This window comes from Oncorhynchus keta, chromosome 18 (assembly GCF_023373465.1).
Source record: "Oncorhynchus keta strain PuntledgeMale-10-30-2019 chromosome 18, Oket_V2, whole genome shotgun sequence".
Lineage (NCBI taxonomy): Eukaryota > Metazoa > Chordata > Actinopteri > Salmoniformes > Salmonidae > Oncorhynchus > Oncorhynchus keta.
This window is the reverse complement of record NC_068438.1, coordinates 12471543-12493436: the sequence shown is the minus strand read 5'-3', so window position 1 is coordinate 12493436 and position 21894 is coordinate 12471543. Positions and strand designations below refer to the sequence as shown.

The 21894-nt window shown below is 44.3% G+C and overlaps 2 protein-coding genes across 2 annotated transcripts in view; both read left to right on the top strand.

Annotated features, from left to right (window-relative positions):
- Positions 1 to 246: 246 nt before the first annotated feature.
- LOC118397277 (atypical kinase COQ8B, mitochondrial-like) lies at positions 247 to 12295 on the top strand. Its single transcript, XM_035791883.1, has 15 exons — positions 247 to 379; positions 767 to 948; positions 1161 to 1487; positions 3577 to 3643; positions 4019 to 4090; positions 4257 to 4373; positions 6227 to 6312; positions 6461 to 6601; positions 7032 to 7113; positions 7325 to 7418; positions 7758 to 7899; positions 8766 to 8873; positions 9220 to 9285; positions 10634 to 10720; positions 10934 to 12295. Exons 2-15 carry the CDS (start codon positions 769 to 771, stop codon positions 11228 to 11230), a joined length of 1866 nt encoding a protein of 621 aa, XP_035647776.1. The 5' UTR covers positions 247 to 379; positions 767 to 768; the 3' UTR covers positions 11231 to 12295.
- A 139-nt stretch (positions 12296 to 12434) lies between these two features.
- LOC118397275 (numb-like protein) overlaps positions 12435 to 21894 on the top strand; it is a 61402-nt gene continuing 51942 nt past the window's right edge. The window contains exon 1 of the mRNA XM_035791880.2: positions 12435 to 13224. The gene's annotated coding sequence lies outside the window, so the exon portion shown is untranslated. The remainder of the gene's footprint in view (positions 13225 to 21894) is intronic.

Here is a 21894-nt window from a genome sequence, read left to right as displayed (position 1 = left end):
ACCATATCCTCATGATTTTGTAACTACATTCCAAACACTTGCATTTTGGTCCTGCTCCAACATGATACGACCTTTAAAAGTTATTGGCCATTGGATTGTAGCTTCTCCTGTCACTTCTCTGATTTGTTCAGTGGACATACTTTCATACGTTAATCATACGTTAAATAATTTAAACGTGCCGTATGATTGGTCTAATTATATTATGCCCGCCTTCTCATATTTCGCGGGGCGCAGTTGGACCACAGGCACGTCTGTCAATTTAGTCAAAGCTCTATTTCCGGGTTTGAAAGTTGTTGCAAAACAGCGTCTATTTACTTCACGGACAAGAGGACAGCCGTCTGTTACTCCACGGTTTATAGGAAGCATCCCTTCTTCTATAGTAAGTGACTGACAATTCCTCTGTATATTTTAACTAGCTAAAGTTAACTAAGTGATTAATTAGCTCTGGTGTTGGGGTGTGAATCATAATATAGTAGCTAGTGTGAACAACAGGCTTGGTTTTAAATGTATGCACTCAAAGTTACCCAACTAAATGTTTTAAATTTGCACCACTATCTTCACTCGGTAATCAAACGGTAACGTCTTTGGAAATTATGTAAGTCACTTAGCTAGTTAAAGCCTTAGCTCATGAGTGCAGGTCCCAGTCACACGTGTCTGTCTGTATTACATGTCATGCTCACTGAATCATATTCAATGATAAGCGAAGCTTAGACTAAATGTATTGGTAGTTAGATTGTTTAAAGTGTGCATGTGTTTGTCTTTCCAGTTATGCTAGCTGAGGTGTTTCAGGTGCTGCGGGGAGCAGGGAAGGTTGGCCATGCATTTACCAACACACAAGGGGAGATGCTGAGGCTAATGGCCTGTAACTCCACTCTGGGCACTGGCGTCAAAACTGCCCAGGAGGTGGTAGAGGGCGTGATGGGTACAGTCATGGGTGGTGCTGCCACGGTATGTTCAAATGGGAGAGAAGGGGGGCCTTTCTGCACACATCAAATAGATAGACGGACATTGGAGAAATAGTCACAGTTCAATGTCCTTTGCAGCTTTTAGGCTACATAAAGTGTTATAATACTCTGCCAAATACAATTGCATGCATCATGGTGTATATTGCCTGGAGTGACATTGAATGAGGCACTGAATGTGACTTTTTCCATATTCAGCAACAGTCCATCAAGGAGGATGTGTTCCCTGATGCTGAGGGATGGGAGGAAATGGATCCGGACGAGGCTGCTAAATGGGCGGTGGGCTCTGAATTCCCACCAGGCCTCGAGGCCACAGAGATGCCCAGAGGAGTGCCTCTCAGCCCAGCTGGGGGATCAAGGGGAGCAGGCTGGAGTGGCCAAAGTGCCCGGTTCCTGCACATTGCCTCGACGCAATGGCACAGCAGGTTTTTCCATGACTCAGTAGTGGCCAGACTCACCCCAGAGGACATCAAGAAGGCCAGGGAGTCCAAGCAGGCATTTGCCAGGCCTATTGTTAGGCAGAAGGTCAGTGGTGTAGGCTTACCTCCTGATTGTCTTTGATCTCATGTGTGGGCTGTTCCACTGACTGGGTTTTGATGTTGTAGGTGTAAATCATGATGGGGACATTGGGGTTTAAGTTGGTCTGTGCTATATTAGGAAATAATTTCCCCATGTCTAAAGAAGTATCCAATGGCTGTTTTTATACGTAGGCCTACTGTATTGTGCTTCTCATGAATATTGTAAATCTAAAAATCTTTGATGAACCAATTTGATATATATATACACACACACACACGCTGCGTGCACAATTATTAGAAAAATTGTATTCCACAGGATTAATTTTATTGTTGAACAAACCATTTCTCTCAGTCAATCCAAAATGTTATAGAACCAGCCTCTCAGGTGGCGCAGTGGTTAAGGGCGCTGTACTGCAGCGCCAGCTGCGCCACCAGAGACTGGGTTCTCGCCCAGGCTCTGTTGCAACCCGGCCGCGACCGGGAGGTCCGTGGGGCGACGCACAATTGGCCTAGCGCAGTCCGGGTTAGGGAGCGCTTATTTATTCAGCCACCAATTGTGCAAGTTCTCCCACTTAAAAAGATGAGAGAGGTCTGTAATTTTCATCATAGGTACACTTCAACTATGACAGACAAAATGAGAAAAAAAAATCCAGAAAATCAGATTGTAGGATTTTTAATGAATTTTCTTGCAAATTATGGTGGAAAATAAGTTTCTCAATACTTTGTCATTGCCAACAAAGGGGAAATAACAGAGGTCAAATGTTTTCACAGGGTTTTGACACGCTGTTGCTGGTATTTTGGCCCATTCCTCCATGCATATCTCCTCTAGAGCAGTGATGTTTTGGGGCTGTTGCTGGGCAACACGGACTTTCGCCTCCCTCCAAAGATTCTCTATGGGGTTGAGATCTGGAGACTGGCTAGGCCACTCCAGGACCTTGAAATGCTTCTTACGAAGCCACTCCTTCGTTGCCCGGGCGGTGTGTTTGGGATCATTGTCATGCTGAAAGACCCAGCCACGTTTCATCTTCTATGCCCTTGCTGATGGAAGGAGGCTTCACAGTAGGTATGGTGTTCTTTGGATGCAACTCAGCATTCTTTGTCCTCCAAACACGACGAGTTGAGTTTTTACCGAAAAGTTATATTTTGGTTTCATCTGACCATATGACATTCTACCAATCTTCTGAATCATCCAAATGCTCTCTAGCAAACTTCAGACGGGCCTGGACATGTCCTGGCTTAAGCAGGGGGACACGTCTGGCACTGCAGGATTTGAGTCCCTGGCGGCGTAGTGTGTTACTGATGGTAGGCTTTCTTACTTTGGCCCCAGCTCTCTGCAGGTCATTCACTAGGTCCCCCCGTGTGGTTCTGGGATTTTTGCTCACCGTTCTTGTGATCATTTTGACCCCATGGGGTGAGATCTTGCGTGGAGCCCCAGATCGAGGGAGATTATCAGTGATCTTGTATGTCTTCCATTTCCTAATAATTGCTCCCACAGTTGATTTCATCAAACCAAGCTGCTTACCTGTTGCAGATTCAGTCTTCCCAGCCTGGTGCAGGTCTACAATTTTGTTTTTGGTGTCCTTTGACAGCTCTTTGGTCTTGGCCATAGTGGAGTTTGGAGTGTGATGTTTGAGGTTGTGGACAGGTGTCTTTTATACTGATAACAAGTTCAAACAGGTGCCATTAATACAGGTAACGAGTGGAGGACAGAGGAGCCTCTTAAAGAAGTTGTTATAGGTCTGTGAGAGCCAGAAATCTTGCTTGTTTGTAGGTGACCAAATATTCCACCATAAGTTGCAAATAAATTCATTAAAAATCGTACAATTTGATTTTCTGGATTTTTTTCTAATTGTCTGTCATAGTTGAAGTGTACCTATGATTGAAATTACAGGCCTCTCATATTTTTAAGTGGGAGAACTTGCACAATTGGTGGCAAACCTACATTTTTGCCCCACTGTGTGTGGTATGTATGTGTGTGTGTGTGTGTATATGTATGTGTGTGTATATAACATGTCTTAAAGTGCAGTGTTGTCCTTTGGCATTAGCTCAAATTAGCAAATTTGATTGTTACCGTTTTAACGTTCTCATTTTTACAGCTTAGTGATCGTGCAAGAGAGAGGAAGGTCCCTGCCACGAGAATCAGCAGGCTGGTTAACTTCGGGGGTAAGCGTTTCACTGCAATTAATGTAAATCACCCCCAGATATTGAAGTTTTATTAGGTACAGCTATAGGATTCTATTGCTAGAATGACATACAACTGATGTCTAAGGAAACATGACCCAGCCAGCATGCAGCTATATTACAATCAATCAATATTTCTAATACTTTCTTAAATCAACTATTATAGTCATGACGTCATTGCACAGCCCTGTCCCTATGACCTTGAGTCAAGTATACCTCTATACGATCACTTACACCAAGCTCTCTGTGACTCCTCTTAAATTGTACATGTTACTGTGTGATTGGTGTGTCTCAGAAGTGAATGCATATAGTGGTAGGCACACTTACCGTAGTTCCTTATGTCTGCCTCCTTGGCAGGTCTGGCAGTCGGGCTGGGACTAGGTGCCATTGTAGAGGTGGCGAAGCAATCTATGGGCGCCAAGCGTGCAGGTAGGTTTCTCCATGCATCTCTGAAACAGACCCTGAGATGAAGAAGCTGCATGATAAATGGCTCTGGAGGTTGTACGATTGGCTGCCAGGCTGGACTGACTGAAGTTTGTTTTGTTTTGTAATAAACTGTAATTAACTGTAATAAACTCCACCATGTCTCTCTCAGAGGGTGCCCTGTTGGACTCACCTCTCTTGTCTGAGGCCAATGCCGAGAGGATAGTGAACACCTTGTGCAAAGTCAGAGGGGCAGCCCTCAAAATAGGACAGATGCTCAGTATACAAGGTATAGTGATCTACCCTCCCCTCTGTCACCCACCACATTAACTTTGATGAAATTACTTGGAATACTTGTTCGATGGTTATGCTGCATCTAAATATTCAGACCATCTGACTTTTTACACATTTTGTTAAGTTTCAACTTTATTCTAAAATTGTATTTTTTTTTTCCTCTCCCTGAATCTATATACAATGACAATGTAAAAACTGATTTATAAATGTTTGAAAATGTATTAGAAATGGAAATATCACATCTGCATAAGTAATCAGACCCTTTACTCAGTACATTGTTGAAGCACCTTTGGCTGCGATTACAGCCTTGATGCTTCTTGGGTATGACGCTGCAAGCTTGGAGTTTCTCCCATTCTCTGCAGATCCTCTAAAGCTGTGTCAGGTTGGAATAGGGAGCATCGCTGCACAGCTATCTTCAGGTCTCTAACAGAGATGTTTGATCGGTTTCAAGTCTGGGTTCTGGCTGGGCCACTCAAGGACATTTCGAGACTTGCCCCAAAGCCACTCCTGCGTTGTCTTGGCTGTGTGCTTAGGGTCTTTGTCCTGTTGGAAGGTGAACCTTTTCCCCAGTCTGAGGTCCTGTGTGCTCTGGAGCATGTTTTCATCAGGGATCTCTCTGTACTTTGCTCTGTTCAGCTTTTCCTCGATCCCGACTAGTCTCCCCAGTCCCTGCCGCTGAAAAACATCCCCACAGCATGATGCTGCCACCACCATTTATTAATTTAACCTTTATTTATACTGTTTTTTTCCTGTAAAGGGAGACCTTGTCCAATAGCAGCAGGGGGACAAAGTTTCAGACAAAACCACTTACATACACTAACACAACATTAAACAAAACTATAAACACACATGCAGTACAACAACAAAAAAATTACGTAAAAAAAACACTAAAGTGATTCACTGTATGGGTGGTGCCAGGTTTCCTCCAGATGTGACGCTTGACATTCAGGCCAAAGAGTTCAATCTTGGTTTAATCAGACCAGAGATTCTTTTTTCTCATGGTCTGAGAGCCCTTTGGGTGCCTTTTGGCAAACTCCAAGCGGGCTGTCATGTGCCTTTTACTGAGAAATGGCTTCCGTCTGGCCATTCTACCATAAAGGCCAGATTGATGCTGCAGAGAAGTTTGTCCTTCTGGAATGTTTTCCTATCTTCACAGAGGAGCTCTGTCAGAGTGACCATCTGGTTATTGGTCAACTCCCTGACCAAGGCGCTTCTCCCCTGATTGCTCAGTTTGGCTAGGCGGCCAGCTCTAGGAACGGTCTTGGTGGTTCCAAACTTCTTCCATTTAAGAATGGAGGCCACTGTGTTCTGGACCTTAAATGCTGCATACATTTTTTTTTGGTACCCTTCCCCAGATCTGTACCTCGACACAATCCTGTCTCTGAGCGCTATGGACAATTCCTTCAACCTCATGCCTTGGTTTTTGCTCTGACATGCACTGTCAGCTGTGGGACCTTATATAGACAGGTGGGTGCCTTTCCAAATCCTGTCCAGTCAATTGAATTTACCACAGGTGGACTCCAATCAAGTTGTAGAAACATCTCAAGGATGATCAATGAAACAGGATGCACCTGAGCTCAATTCAGAGTCTCATAGCAAAGGGTCTGAATACTTAGGTATATAAGGCATTTCTGTTTTTTATTTTGAATACATTTGCTAAAATTCCCCCCAATTTTTTTTCACTTTGTCATTAGAGTATTGTGTGTAGATTGAGGAAACCAATAAATATTGAATCAATTTTAGAATGAGGCTGTAATGTAACAAAATGTGGAAAAAGGGAAGGGGTCTGAATATTTTCTGAATGCACTGTATACTAGGTCAAATTAACACTTGTGTTCTTCCCGGTAGATAACTCCTTCATAAACCCCCAGCTACAGAAAATCTTTGAGCGGGTCCGACAGAGCGCGGACTTCATGCCCGCCTGGCAGATGAATGTGCGTCATGCGTACACTCATATCTTCTTGATCTTCAGTTATTGTATAGTACAGAAAGACATTCCATATATTTGACTGTTTGCAAGTCATATTGGAATTGTGTTGGACTTCTAGACTGATGTCCCCTCTGCTGGGTATGTGACTGCAGAAAGTTCTGGAGGAGGAGCTAGGTGCGGGCTGGAGGGAGAAGCTGTTGTCGTTTGAGGACAAGCCCTTCGCCGCCGCATCAATTGGCCAGGTGCATCACGGGATGCTGCAAGATGGCAGGGAGGTCGCCATGAAGATCCAGGTGAGGGATCCCATAAATATCCTTTGACATCCAAAGAGAACCAGGCTCCAATGCCAGGTTCAGTAGCTATAGTAATGGTAGCTTTAATATAGTAATGGTAGCTTAGTATAGTAATGGTAGCAATAGTATAATAATGGTAGCTTTAGTAATGGTATCAGTCACTGACCCATGAATATAGGAGGTTTAATTTGTCTTTTTTTTTTCATCCATCCAAAGATTTTACAATCTCCTTAACATCCCGACCCCTAGTTAGTGGTTGGGTGTGTTTTTTAAAATGTATATATATTTTTTGTTAAACATTAACTTGTAAAAAAAGGTTTATTGTTCTGGTGAAGAAATTCTCTCTGTTTTGTCATGGGAGCTCTAAGATTCAATTATTGATATTCTCAGACAGTCTTTGATCTTCTCTCTCTCGCTCTCTCCATTGCAGTACCCAGGAGTAGCTGAGAGCATCCACAGTGACATCAACAACCTGATGTCTGTGCTGAAGATGAGTCTTGTTCTACCAGAGGGTAAGGGTTCAGAGATCTAAACCTATTGTAATAACGATGATAATAAGAATTTATTCAACTTATATAGCGCTTTTCATTACAAAAACGATCTCAACGCTTAAATAATAATTGGTCCTCTGTATTGAATGCTTTGTAGTGAGAAAGTTCCAAGTGCTTGGGAGAATGCCATGAGGAGGCTGCCTCACTGATGTTGACATGTATTTTCTTGCAGGCTTGTTTGCAGACAGTAGTCTAGAGGTCCTTCAAAGAGAGCTGGCATGGGAGTGTGACTACAAGAGAGAGGCGGAGAGTGCCAAGCATTTTAAGTAAGCCCTACACCTCTGAGTCTGTCATAAAGCATGAAGTCTCTTCAGAAGGACTGCTCATTAACTTGAATAGCCTATAGTAGTCCTCTTAGTGTATCCAAATGTTACGATACAGTGACTATAAATTAAATACCACTTAAAATACCACTTTCCTCAGATGGGGATGCTGGCCCTCATTTTATTTTCTAGATTTATTTAGTTGATTTACTATCAAGATGATACTCTCTCTAATACACTGTGAATCTGATGGTAGTCCACTTTGTGTGCCTGTTGTATAGTGATTCATAGTAATGTACCAGTTTAGTCCTGTTGAGCAGATTTTATTTGTGTCTGCCTCAGGTCACTTTTGGCAGACGACCCATTTTTCCACGTGCCATTTGTGGTGGACGAGCTGTCAGGAAGGAGGGTTCTGGCCATGGAGCTGGTGTCAGGGGTACCGCTGGACAGCTGTGTAGATCTGGACCAGGAGACAAGGAACCAGGTAAGAGCTGACCTCTGATCTCCGCCCAGGAGAATAAACATGGGTGAATGTGGTGAATGGTCTTTTTCCTGGTAGCACTGTGGGGTGATGTTGTGGCCACATCATTACCTACCCTTAGTCTAACTCGGTGACTGGTTGACTGACCATATAACTTTTTGTAGCTATGACTGCCCTTAACCCAACTTTCCCAAGGCAAGTTTTGTTTTTTGCCCTAACACTACACAGCTGATTCATATTATCCAAGCTTGATGATTAGTTGATTATTTGAATTAGCTGGGTAGTGCTAGGGCAAAAACCAAAACGGGCACGCCTTGGGGTCCTGAAGACTGGGTTTGGGAAACTCTGCCTTAACCATTAGATAGGTTGCTAAACTATGACTCTGCAGACCAGCTGTATAATGTGCTCTTCTCAGTTGTCATTGATTTGAAGAAATTAGGCATTTCCCCCAAAATCCTGAAGCAATGAATCACATATGCCAATGTCTCTACAGTAGAGGAATCATGTATATTTATTAGATGGCTCTAGTGATTTGTAGAGTGCGGTTTAAAATGGTTCCAGGTTCTTACTTTGTGAACAATGTTTCACTCATGATTCAGCACCTGTGGCATTGGGATGTAATGAAAACCACAGAAAACTGAGAGGATTATTAAGGATCGGACCCTTTTTAAAATGTTCCCAAAAAATGACTTACCCAAACCTGTAGCTCAGGACCTGAAGCAAGGATATGTATATTCTTGATTTCATTTGAAAGGAAACATTTTGAAGTTTGTGGAAATGTGAAATGAATATAGCACATTATTCCCTATAAGGTGGAATAGGTTGCCATTTGGGATGCAGGCTAAGAGTGATAAACTGACCCCCCCCAGATCTGCTTCAAAATCCTACAGCTGTGTCTGAGAGAGCTCTTTGAGTTCCGCTTCATGCAGACGGACCCCAACTGGGCCAACTTCTTTTACAACGCTGAGCAGAACAAGGTGAGAGGGCGAGTGATCCTGTGACAAGATGCTATTCACCCTATTCTCTATATAGTGTGCTACTTTTGATCAGAGCCCACAGGGTGCACAGATTATGTAGGGAATAGGGTGCCATTTGGGTTTCCGAGCTTTGTCATTTATCAATACCATGACTCTGACCTTCAAGCTAGTTTTTGATGAAATAGCTTCATAATGAATTTATAACAGAATACATGTACAAAAAATGTAACATTCATTTTCATGAGAACATACCACTATATTTCCTGCATTTATGAACCTGTACGGTGGCGATTGTTGTTTTTGTGGGGATGTGATGTAGTTTAACCTCTGCCCACTGTGTCTCCAGATTATTCTGTTGGATTTCGGTGCGTGCCGGGATTACCCTGAGGCCTTCACAGATGATTACGTACAGGTAAATTAACCTCAGTCGTCTGCATTCACACCAAACGGTGGAAAATGGAGTGCCCTATCAATTACAGTGCATTCAGAAAGTATTTAGACCCCTTTACCTTTTCTAAATGTTGTTACGTTACAAGCATATTCTAAAATAGATCAAAATAAAAAATACTCCTCAGTCTACACACAATACCCCATAATGACAAAGCAAAAACGGGGTTTTAGATGTTTTTCTAACGTATTAAAAATAAAAAAAACTGGAAATATCACATTTACAAAGACCCTTTACTCAGTACTTTGTTGAAGCAGTGATCACAGCCTCCAGTCTTCTTGGGTAGGACGCTACAGTCTTTGCACACCTGTATTTGGGGAGTTTCTCCCATTCTTCTCTGCAGATCCACTCAAGCTCTGTCAGGTTGGATGGGGAGCGTCGCGGCACAGCTATTTTCAGGTCTCTCCAGAGATGTTCGATCAGGTTCAAGTCTGGGCTCTGGCTGGGTGACTCAAGGCCATTCTGAGACTTGTCCCAAAGCCACTCCTGCATTGCCTTGGTTGTGTGCTTAGGGTTGTTGTCCTTTTGGAAGGTGAACGTTTGCCCCAGTCTGAGGTCTTGAGCTCCCTGGAGTAGGTTTTCATCAAGGATCTCACTCTACTCTGCTCTGTTCATATTTGCCTCGGTGCTGACTAGTCTCTCAGTCCCTTACGCTGAAAAACATTCCCACAGCATGATGCTGCCTCCACCATGCTTCACCATAGGGATGGTGCCAGATTTCCTCCAGAAGTGACGCTTGGCATTCAGGCCAAATAGTTCAATTTTGGTTTCATCAGACCAGAGAATCTTGTTTCTCATGGTCTGAGAGTCCTTTAGGTGCCCTTTGGCAAACTCCAAGCGGGATGTTGTGCCTTTTACTGAGAAGTGGCTTCCATCTGGCCACTCTACCATAAAGGCCTGATTGGTGGAGTGCTGAAGAGATGGTTGTCCTTCTGGAAGGTTCTCCCATCTCCACAGAGGCCCTCTGCAGCTCTGTCAGAGTGACCATCTGGCTTTTGGTCACCTCCCTGACCAAGGCCCTTCTCCCCCGATTGCTCAGTTTGGCCGGGCGGCCCGCTCTAGGAAGAGTCTTGGTGTGTCTTGTGCCTCGACACGATCCTGTCTCGGAGCTCTATTGACAATTACTTCAACCTCATGGCTTGGTTTTTACTCTGCCATGCACTGTCAACTGTGGGACCTTTGTATAAACGGCTGTGTGCCTTTCCAAATCGTATACAATCAGTTGAATTTACCAAAGGTAGAATCTAATCATGGCTTTGATTTTGTTCTCTGTAACCTTTTTGATGACTTAAGTTGGTCTGTCTGTGTCCAGGTGGTGCACGCAGCCTCCATCGGAGATAGGGAGACTGTCCTGGAGAAATCCAAGGACTTAAAGTTCCTCACAGGGTTTGAGGCCAAGGTAGGAGGGTAGTTTTGTGCAGTGGTAACTATGGTATCATGAAGCGCATACGTTTTTGATGTGTGGTTTATGACCTCTCTACCTCTCTATCGTCATGTACTGTTCTATACTTTTGAGTTAGTAAAAAAAAAAAGGGACATTCATGGTTGTAACAAAGCGTTATAGATTCAGAGTGTTACTGAGTTGTTGTGTTGAAATGCCCTCTCTCCCCAGGCATTCCAGGATGCCCACGTGGAGGCGGTGATGATTCTGGGCGATGCCTTCACCAACTCTGACTCCTTTGACTTTGGCACCCAGAGCACCACGCAGCGGATCCAGAGCCTGATCCCCGTCATGCTGCGTCACCGCCTCACCCCGCCCCCGGAGGAGACCTACTCCCTGCACCGCAAGATGGCCGGCTCCTTCCTCATCTGTTCCAAGCTTGGTGCCAAAATCGCCTGCAAGGACATGTTCCTGGACATCTACAACTCCTACCAACAGCGGCGGCTGGCGAAGGAGAAGGCTGCCTAAATTTAGGCCTAGATAGGGTCAAAGGTCATTACTAGTGGTCACCCTCTCTGACTGCACCCTAGTGGGCAGAACTGACTGTCCAACTCTCATGGCTGTGTACTATGTTTATTTAAGATATTGTAACTGCACTATACGGGTGATACAGACTCCCAGCACTTTGACTCTGTCAGTGACTTGATGCCACTGAAACTCAGTGAGGTGGTCTGGCAGTAAGGAGTGGGAGACAGAAAGAACACAGAAAGAAACTCTGTAGCATTTGTGTGATTTGAATCACTTGATTAGTTTTAATAATAATTGTGTAAAGGTATGGTCCAACTTGATGTACAAATAATTGATTTGAGCTGTCTCTCTGTTAAGGGAAAAGGTAATGTTTTGAGTGTTGGATTGTATTTTTGATGTGCCTTGGTCCAATGGTTTCCATCGAACTGTAATTTTTAATGCTAATGCCACAAATGTTGCCTTTGTTTCTGAAAATGGCAGTGTTTTTCCCTCAACCATTTTTACACTGAAAGTGAGGTGGATGTTATTGTAACACACTACAAAGATTGCTCTTTCAGATATTATTGCAGTCTTCAACAGGTGTATTTTTTTTTTAGCCAAAATATAATGTAGGAAATATTTAATGCCGGAAAATAACTTCTATACAAGGTTTATTTCACTGCCTTTTTTTTGGTTGCATTATTATTCGTCTTGTAAATGTATTTCCATGGCATGTTGATGAGCATTGTTCTATGTATTTTAAAGGACTGTTTGATGGAAACCCTAATGTCCTCAAACAGTATGATAAAATAGCCCAGCTAGATGATGCCGTTTGTAAAAAAGCATCCGCATAAATGTGTGCGTTGATGTTCTGTTCCATGCACTTTGGGACCATACTCCACCTCCATAACACAATTATTATTCTGTGGGTGACTATCCTTGCAATGAACAGTTGACTAAAAGGGAGACCTTTTTGCAACGGTATAGCTGTTTAAAATGGGTTGAATTCAGAGTATGACGATGTATTTTTTTTCCACCTCTGCTTCTAAGGACATTTATTAAATAAGATGTAATGACTGGCACATACACTGGGAAAGGAAAGGCTCAGTGATGTTGTAGTTTTGTGTAATGGAAAGTTGGATTGCAATGGTGCTAATAATGACCAGCTGGTTTTAGTTTATATCGGCATGGAAATTGACATTTTGGCCCTAAAACACACATTTTATTAGGCACCACTTTTCACTGTGTCTTGCTAAATGCTGATGTCTACTGAAACCACAGTCATTTGTGGAAAAATTAAACATTTCTTATAGAAGCTAAATCTGGAGACTTTTTAGGATCTTCACAGTCTTAGAATTTATCTCTGAAGCTTGTTAGAACACAGCCATTCAGTAGATTCTCATCCACAATCTTAAAGGCAGGACATCATGGTATCTTCTGCCTGACAAGAACACATTTGTCCATTTAAAGGCCATTTATTGTAGTCTTCGACATCAGTTTATGTTTAATATAATCCAATTTGAAAGAAAAGTTCTGTCACTTCAGTGGCAATAGCGCAGTCACTTTTAAAAAAAATGATACAATCACACGGTGGCGCTGTAGAGTGTGAAACATGGGTCCGTGGTGTTTTTGTAAAACATCAATGGGTAGAGTAAATTTCCATGTCCGGGCGTCTGTGCCAATAGGCTCGCTCAGAAGGCAGGGCCAGCGATTGGAGTTGGGAGAGGAACCCAGTCTGTGCGGCAGTAAGTGCACAGTCAACTAAAGCATAAAGATTACAAACAATTTATTGAAATCGTTCTTTACTGCTCTGTCTTGTTTTTTGTTTTATTTTATCATAAGCGGATTGACTCGTACAAGTATTTGCACAAAGAAGACCACTTGCCCGCCTCGTATCATCGCTTCATCCAATGTTCATGAAGACATTCTGAAATTACATGTTCTTCCATATTTCGTTGGGATTGGATTACACAAAAGGCGGCACGGACTCACACAATTATTCACTCTTCTCATTGGTGAGTTCACTCTATATTCCCTATACCGTTATTTATGGGGACTTGATGTTTTGTTGATTGTTAATGGTTAATAAGGAATTAATCTCCGCGCGTGCATGTCTCCGAAATCTTTCGTTTTCAAATCCAAGAAATGGGATCAATTATTATGAACAAGATACGAAACAATTCAGATCTATTGAAAAATAACTGCAGATAATATTTTGAAATAGGCTATTTATATGCATGTAATATATTAAATGAATTGCGGTGCCTGCAGTAACCTATGGTTCAATCAAGACCACCCTTACATGCCCCCCTCTGCATTGCCGAATCATTACGTTCTGAGTCAGATGTATACCATTGTATTCTGCTTGTGGTGTGGAAACATGATCTGGGTTTTATTTAAAGGGAAACTATGAAATATCTGTGTCCGGTGTAGCAGAGCCATATACCCACCTTCTATCGTGTTCTGTGCGGCAGTAGTTTTTGCCTATTCATCTCTACAGTAATACATTTCAAAAACGCGCCCTGCATTTTTATACGACGCATGCCTGCAATGAACCACCTTGTACTGTCATGTAGGCTAGCTGTCAGCATCCTTTGATATGGCAAAGTGAACAGTCAACTGGGATAGTATAGGTGCGGCTGAAAGGAAGTGTATTTTTCCTACTGTATCCTATTGTAATGGAATGATATAAAGCACATCAGTTCTGTGGACCTTCCTTCTAGCCATATAGGAATGGGTCAAGAAAGACCTCAGGCCAGGCCTGGTATGGAGGGATCGACACTAACATTATGCAGAATATATGACTGGTTTGTAAGCCGAATACTATGGTAATACAATGGCAATACTTTGACACAATGACTTGCGGGTTCTGATACTCTGGTAGGATGGCTGAGATATTTGTCCAGACATTGACCCCAGATGTCCCCCACACAATACACTCATCCTCTTGTTAGAAACCAATGGTTGTTGAGGCTGGGGATGATGATGAGGATGCATCAAGTTTCTTGTAATAATAATAATAATATATGCCATTTAGCAGACGCTTTTATCCAAAGTGACTTACAGTCATGTGTGCATACATTCTACGTATGGGTGGTCCCGGGGATCGAACCCACTACCCTGGCGTTACAAGCGCCATGCTCTACCAACTGAGCTACAGAAGGCCATACTTATGCGCCCTGACATTGGGGCCGTGTTGTCACCATTTAGGCAAAATATGTGACTCAGCAGCCCGTCTGAAAGGCATCGATGACTGTAATACATTGACAGGTGGTGCGTATCTGCTGTATTCACCCGTTTCTCCGCCCCGAGACAGAGAACAGGGGTAGATCTCAATTGCGTTGTCCTCTCTAATCTCTCCTCGTCTCCTTCGCAAACCCCATTGGATGAGAAAGCCAGAGGTCCCTCCCCTCCTTGAGGCCAAAGTGTTGACAGCTCAAGACAAGTTTTACATCGATGCCACCCACCCGTGGAAAAACTCCCACTGTCAAATGTGCAAAGACAGGCTAGGAATGATCTCTCGAGTACCCTATGTATTTGTAATTTAAAATGTAAAAAAACGGTTTAAATGCTAGAGTTGACATGTAAGTATGCATATCATGTATCGATAAACAATAGTGCATGAACTTTCTTTACACATGTCTTGATTGCATACCTTACATTCTTGAGCACAGCCAGTCATGTTATTTCAGGGGTCTGTCAGTCTGTTGGCCTCTGAGTGCTATGGTTTCCACTCCTTGGTGTCATATTCCGAGTATTAACATGGGGACAGTGTGGCTTAGCCCAGGATCCAGGACCACCTGCCTGGATAGCTAGACAGCTGCATGAGCAGGAATCTCTAGGCCTGGGCTGGGTCTAACCTGGGTGCAGCACTGTGGTACAATGACTTTAAACTTAGGTCTATTTTCTTGGCTGGTATCAGACCATTTTAACGCAGTCAGTAAGAAATGGATGAGAATTTGGGTGAGGAGTATGTACAGTTGAATAAGCAACTGATTGCCTGGCAACCTCTCATCTCCCCAAACTGTTTCCCCTTCCTTTTAGTTAGATTGCAGCATTTCAAGTTGGCACCCTTTTGTTAGCCAGACGGACACACGGAGGGACAGACCAGCTGGGCTCACAAAGGGAGGGGGTCAAAGGTAATCCAATCAGTTGCGAGCTGAGCGGCAGCCAGCAGTGGAGGGCGTTGCTCCCTTTGTGATAATCAGGGTGTGACTGCTGAACAACGGGCTGAACTTCCACCCCGCTCTGACCGGCAGTGTTTGAATATACTGTTTAGGGTTTTGGCCTTGTAACTTCCAGTCGAGAACATGGGAGGGGCCTTTTTTGTCTCTGAAACCAGCCCAGTGATATATAGGTTACTAAAGGAAGTGACTTTGGGATGTGCTATTTTTGTCAGCCTCTTGTCAATTCTCATGTTTGTACTCTGAGTCTGTGTGAAAGGGACTACGCTCTACTAGTAACCTAGCATTAATTATAGCAATCTATTTTGGGTGGCTGAATTAATCACAGAAGAAAGAGGAGAGAAAGAGAGAGATGGGAAATAGCCAACGGGGGGAAAAAGCTATTTGTCTCCTGTTTCTCTTTATGCCCGACAGAAAAATCCTCAGGTCATTGGAAATGATTACATCAACATGTGCATAGCTTTGAGCCCGAAGATTCTCTTCCTCAATTTGTATTTCTGTCATCTGCCGTGGCCCACAATTTTGTACACAGACATTCGTACATCTGGACTTTCTTCTCTTTTCTGTGTCTATATGCTAAGTTGAGTGATTGGTTTTCTTGCTAGTTAATTGCATTCAGCCTATTGTGTCATTTTCATTAGAGCACTCAATGGCTACGTACAGTGCATTCGGAAAGTATTCAGACCCCTTGACTTTTTCCACATTTTGTGACGTGGCAATCTTATTCTAAAATGGATTATATTGTTTTTTTCTCTTCATCAATCTTTCATCAAGCATCTTGCTCTGTTCATCTTTCCCTCGATCTTGACTAGTTTCCCAGTCCCTGCCGCTGAAAAACATTCCCACAGCATGATGCTGCCACCACCATGCATCACTATAGGGATGATGCTAGGTTTCCTCCAGAAGTGACGCTTGGCATTCAGGCCAAATAGTTAAATCTTGGTTTCATCAGACCAGAGAATCTTGTTTCTTTTGGAAAACCCAAGCTGGCTGTCATATCATGCCTCTTACCGAGGAGTGGCTTCCGTCTTGCCACTCTACCATGAAGTCTGATTGGTAGAGTGCTGCAGAGATGGTTGTCCTTCTTGAAGGTTGTCCCATCTCCTCAGAGGAACTCTGGAGCTCTGTCCGAGTGACCATCGGGTTCTTGGTCACCTCCCTGAGCAAGGCCCTTCTCCCCCAATTTCTCAGTTTGGCCAGGCGGCCAGCTCTAGGAAGAGACTTCTTCCATTTAAGAATGATGGATGCCCCTGTGCTCTTGGGGACTTTCAATGCTGCAGACATTTTTGGTACACTTCCCCAGATCTGTGCCTCGACACAAACCTGTCTCAGAGCACTACGGACAATTCCTTCGACCTCACGGCTCGGTTTTTGCTCTGACATGCACTTTCAATTGTGAGACCTTATATAGACAGGTGTATGCCTTTCCAAATCATGTCCAATCAATTGAATCTACCACATATGGACTCCAAGTTGTAGAAACATCTCAAGGATGATCAATGGAACAGGATGCACCTGAGCTCAATTTCGAGTCTCATATCAAAGGGTCTGAATACTTTGTATTTTTAATAAATTAGCAAAAATGTCAAAACCTGTTTTCGCTTTGTCATGGGCTATTGTGTGTAGATTGAGGGGGAATATAATTTGAATCCATTTTAGAATAAGGCTGTAACATAACAAAATGTAGAAAAAGTCAAGCGGTCTGAATACTTTCCGAATGAACTCTGTCTAACAGGCATATAAGACATGTGTGAGTATGTGTTTGTGTGTGTATGAGTGAAGTGATTGGTGGTTGAGAGCAATCATACAATTTTGTTTGCGTCTGACGATTTCCCCTGGTAATCAGTGATTCCACTGCACTGTTGGTTAAGGGCTTGTAAGTAAGCATTTCACGGTAAGGTCTACACTTGTTGTATTCGGCGCATGTGACAAACAAAGTTTGATCTGATTCTTCCGCTTCAGTGACATTTTGGCTGCAGATAACAAGTGAATTGCTGTTTCTTAGCAAGGCCAAGTAGGATGTGGTTGGCGTGTGTATGAATGTTTTGCCATCGGTGAAATAAAAAAATCGGTGTGACAAACAAGTGCAATCCTCAAAAGATGATTTGGGTCGTGATCTTGTGTGATACACAGGTTCACAGTTGAACAGGTCTGACTCTGTGCTGCATGGTGGGCTTAGTTTGAGGTAGAGCTCTCTGTCTTCTGACAGGAGAGAAGTGGAGCTTACCGGGACTTTCTGAACCACAATCTGCCAAGCACAGAACACGCTATTCATCTCGCTCCGTCAAGAGTGGAGAGAAGGGAGACAGCGGGGGTGTGGGTAGGGTCGGTGAGGCTGGGTGCTTTTTGGATGGGGTTGGGGTTGAATTGGATGGCTTCACAGGCTGAATTATCCCAACTCATCCAGGCAAGCAACTCTGAACAGAGAGGAAGGGATGGTAGCAGCCAGCAGGGAAGGACTTTTTAGGTTAACAGAAACAGTAGGTCCCTGCTAGGTTGTGTGTGTGTGGGGGGGGCTGTGTGTGTGTGTGTGTGTGTGTGTGTGTGTGTGTGTGTGTGTGTGTGTGTGTGTGTGTGTGTGTGTGTGTGTGTGTGTGTGTGTGTGTGTGTGCGTGTGTCTTGGTGTGCATATCTCCGTGTGTGTGTCTCAGAGCACGTCTCTGCTCTGTCAAGCGTCTCATTTTGGAACATGGTTGGTGGTTAAACATTTTTGAGATGATATTCTCCATCAGGGCCTGTCACTCTAATCACATCTGAGACGGAACTGAAGATTGACCCCTGCTCCGTCATGTCCTCCCTCACCTGGGAGGACCAGAGGACATTATCACAGTTCCTCATTTGATATTCCAGAGAAAACGACTCTAGCTATAACCTTAGCAATCAAGCTCAAGACATGATTAGTCATTGAGGTTTCAATCTTTCTCCATTTGGAACAATACAGTTCAGGCCACAGATCTGAGGCAGTTTTCCGAAATCACGACACCAGCACCTACTCAAAAGTTGTTTGGATGACACCAGTCAAACTTATTTTCCTCATCTGAAGATACTTGACTGAAAATACTTGTCTGAAAGGAACTCTATATTGTTTAGTATATGCCTTTGAAAACAGTGCTTTGGAAGCAATGTTTTCTACCTTTCAAGCCAGGCAGAGAGCAGAAATTGAAGAGACTGCTTTAGAAGAGACAGCTAATTGAGATCCAAAGCAGGTGTGAGTGATCCCTCCAGCTGTGGAGAAAGTCAGAGACAATGACTCATGCCCTGAGAAAAGGTTACAACATCAAAGTCACGTCTGAGATGCAACCTGGCTGCACATCATCTCTGTACATCATCTCTTATCCAGGTTTCCATCCATTTTAGGCTTGCTTAAATATTTTTGTTGGTAGAGTCTGCTGGCTTTGGATGACTTCTGGTTGTAAATGTGCAAACGAGGCATGCTCCTTTCTCTTTTTATGGCCATTACTTACCGTAGCCATGGCTGATGGTATCACAGCCAATTTGGCGCATCTGGTTCGACACGAGATCTTCGGCATGCTCTTGCTCCCACTTCACCTCGTACTCTTCGTCCCTCTCTGTCCTCCCCTGCCCCTCTCAGCCCTGCCTCCCGGTGTGCCTGTCTGAAAACCCCCCAGCTTCTCCCCAGATGTGGCCCGAGTCACCCAGCTGTTACGCAGAGTTCCACTGGGAAGGGGGGTTGGGAGAGAAGGATGGAAGGAAGGAGGAGGGATAGATTGGGAGGGAATGATCACATCTCTCTTATTTCACAATCAACACCAATCCTTCAGCTGCAGAAGAGGCCAGATCCTAGTTGTTTGCTCCTATCGGGTCTAGAATGTGTTACTCTTGACCCCAAACCGCTGGGTGGTTTCCTTTTTAAGATGTCTGACCACGTGGTCCTCCACAGAGGGTGTGGGAACTGCATGGGAACCAAGTTGAAGTGGAAGGTTATTGCTGTGTGATGCAGAATCAGAAAGAAACCTGGTTATATTGCCTGGGAACTGTGTACATTCACCTTATGAAGATGTACAGTAGGCCTACAGACATACATGGTCAGGTCCCATTATTGGTGTCTTACAGGGACAATCATGGTTGCTTATTAAAGATAGCCTACTACTTAGTCAAAAATGAGTCAGAGAAACACATTATTCTGCCGATTCTGCAGATCGTTGCACTTTAAACTGAGGACCTGCTGTATCCCTAAGAAACCTCAGGGATTTGAATGGAGAAGTTGGCCTTTTCACGACATTGACTACAGCTAACAAGCCTGCCTGCCTGCCTGCCTCCCAATGCCCCCCTCTGGCTGACCCTGCCCTGTGACTGTCTGTCACTCACATAGACCTAATCCCTCGGCATCTAGCATCATCGAACGGGTGGAAGCGGTCGTTCCAAGACAGGGAGTCTGTCCCTACAGACAAACAGATCTGCCATTGTTTGTCGTGCTTCCATGATGAGCACTGGGGCCATCCAGGGTTTCAGTCAGTAGGCCAGTCCACAGAGAGAGGGAGAGAGAGAGGGAGAGAGCCAGGGAGAGAGCTCTGGCCAGACAGGGCTCCAGGGCTGCATTGCATCCATCACTGGGGATCAATTAACAGTAGCAGCAGCAGCAGAGAAGTGACCTCTGCTCACACACCAGACCAGTGCACTCTCTCTGCCCATAGGCTGAGGAAGCACTGATACAGAAGGCTGAGATGGAGGGGGCATGGTGAGGGAACTGAAGAGGAAGAGGGGAGAGGGGATAGAATGCTGGGGGAGCATTAGATTGTGTCTGCTGATATCTTCAGCACCCATCCTGAGTAACGAAAGCTTACAGGGACAAAGGAAAGGAGCAAGAGTTGAGCTATGCCCGGAGAGGACATGATAGATTTTGTAGAGGTGGGATGGTGGGAAGAAAGAGAGAGAGAGAGAGAGAGAGAGAGAGAGAGAGAGAGAGAGAGAGAGAGAGAGAGAGAGAGAGAGAGAGACAGACCGAGAGACAGACAGGTAGCTAATACATAGTGCATATGGGCCGTTGGGAGATTATCCCATTCTTCCCATTCCTCCTCTACATACTACATGTCTACCCATCATTCTAGTAGGTTATTCTAGGAGGAGTCTCGCTCATAAAGCCAGCCCCTATTGCTCTCCCTCCCTATCCATACGATCTCCTTCCACCTGCTTGTAGCCTATAGTATTAGTACACAATCTCACAATGCCTTCCACCAGCTAAGCAAAGTGAATAGCAGTCTCGTGTTACTGTACTCCCAGTCCCAAGGCTCATGCAGGAAACCTGGAATCGGGGCTAAGTAGCTAAGTGAATATGAATAGCATACTGTATGTCGGTCAGTTCATGTTTCCGGTTCCTGTGTTGTTGTTGACATGGAGGGGCCTGTGTGTTACAGTTCCGACTGCTCAACATGGGGAATTTGTTATTGCTCCAGCTTCGCGGCTTGGCATTCCAAGAAACCCAGAGGAAAATCATAACCCCAAACGGCACCCTCCCTCCCCCCGCTCCTCCTCCTGACTGCATGTCTTTGAACCCTCAATCCCCGCCACAACCACACTGGTCCTTTCATAATGGGTTCTGTTGACATCCTCACAACAGCCTCGCACAATGCTTCTCTCCACAGTCACAGAGGAAGCTGTTCAGGTCTGCCTGGTCCATGTCTCTGGTCCATGTCTCTGGTCCATGTCTCTGGTCCATGTCTCTGTGTGGCTGTGCTGCTGTCATTGGACTGGACATTCGTCTTGGTGTGATTAGCTGGTTTGCTGTTCTGTCTCGCTCTATGACTCTGTATGAGATCTGGTGGGTGGAGGAGATGCTTGAGATGCTGTACTCTTTCCATCCACTGCCTGTGTCCATTTCCATAGAAACAGGGTTTGACAGACAGCGCAGCACAGTTCCAATCCCCCAGCAGCAGCACCCGCACAAACACACACGGTGTCGGTGGCATGAATGTAGCCGGCAGTCGGGAGATATGCCTATCATTTCTCCTTGTCGTTTTTTTAGCCCACTACTACACTGTGTGTGTGTGTGTGTGTGTGCGTTTGTGTGTGTCTGCCCTTACTGAACTCTGTGGTTAGTATTGGCAGGAGATTGTTGCTGTTCCAGTTCAGCTGATGAATCCAACTGATTCGGAGGAAAATCCCTGCTTGTGATTCATGGCAGCAGAGTGTTCTCCTCCCTCAGACAGATCTTGTGTACTCCTCCCGTCTGGCTTCCCATTTACAATGCAGCTACATGAATAACAAGGTGTTTAAGTCACAATGTGATCTTCATGGTATATAACTACACACATTTCATCGGCCAGAGAGGAATCTCACAGAACAGCTCAGATCCCAAGGCTGTAGCCAGTAGGCTAGACACCCTGTATCCCATATTCATAGAGCGCTACGGAGTAGGAGTGCTGATCTAGGATCAGTTTTGAATATGATTAGGCTATATGGACAGGGGGGGACCTGATCCTAGATCAGCAGTCGTACTCTGAGATTTTTGCTTTATGAATATGGCCGCTGATCTTTTTTTTT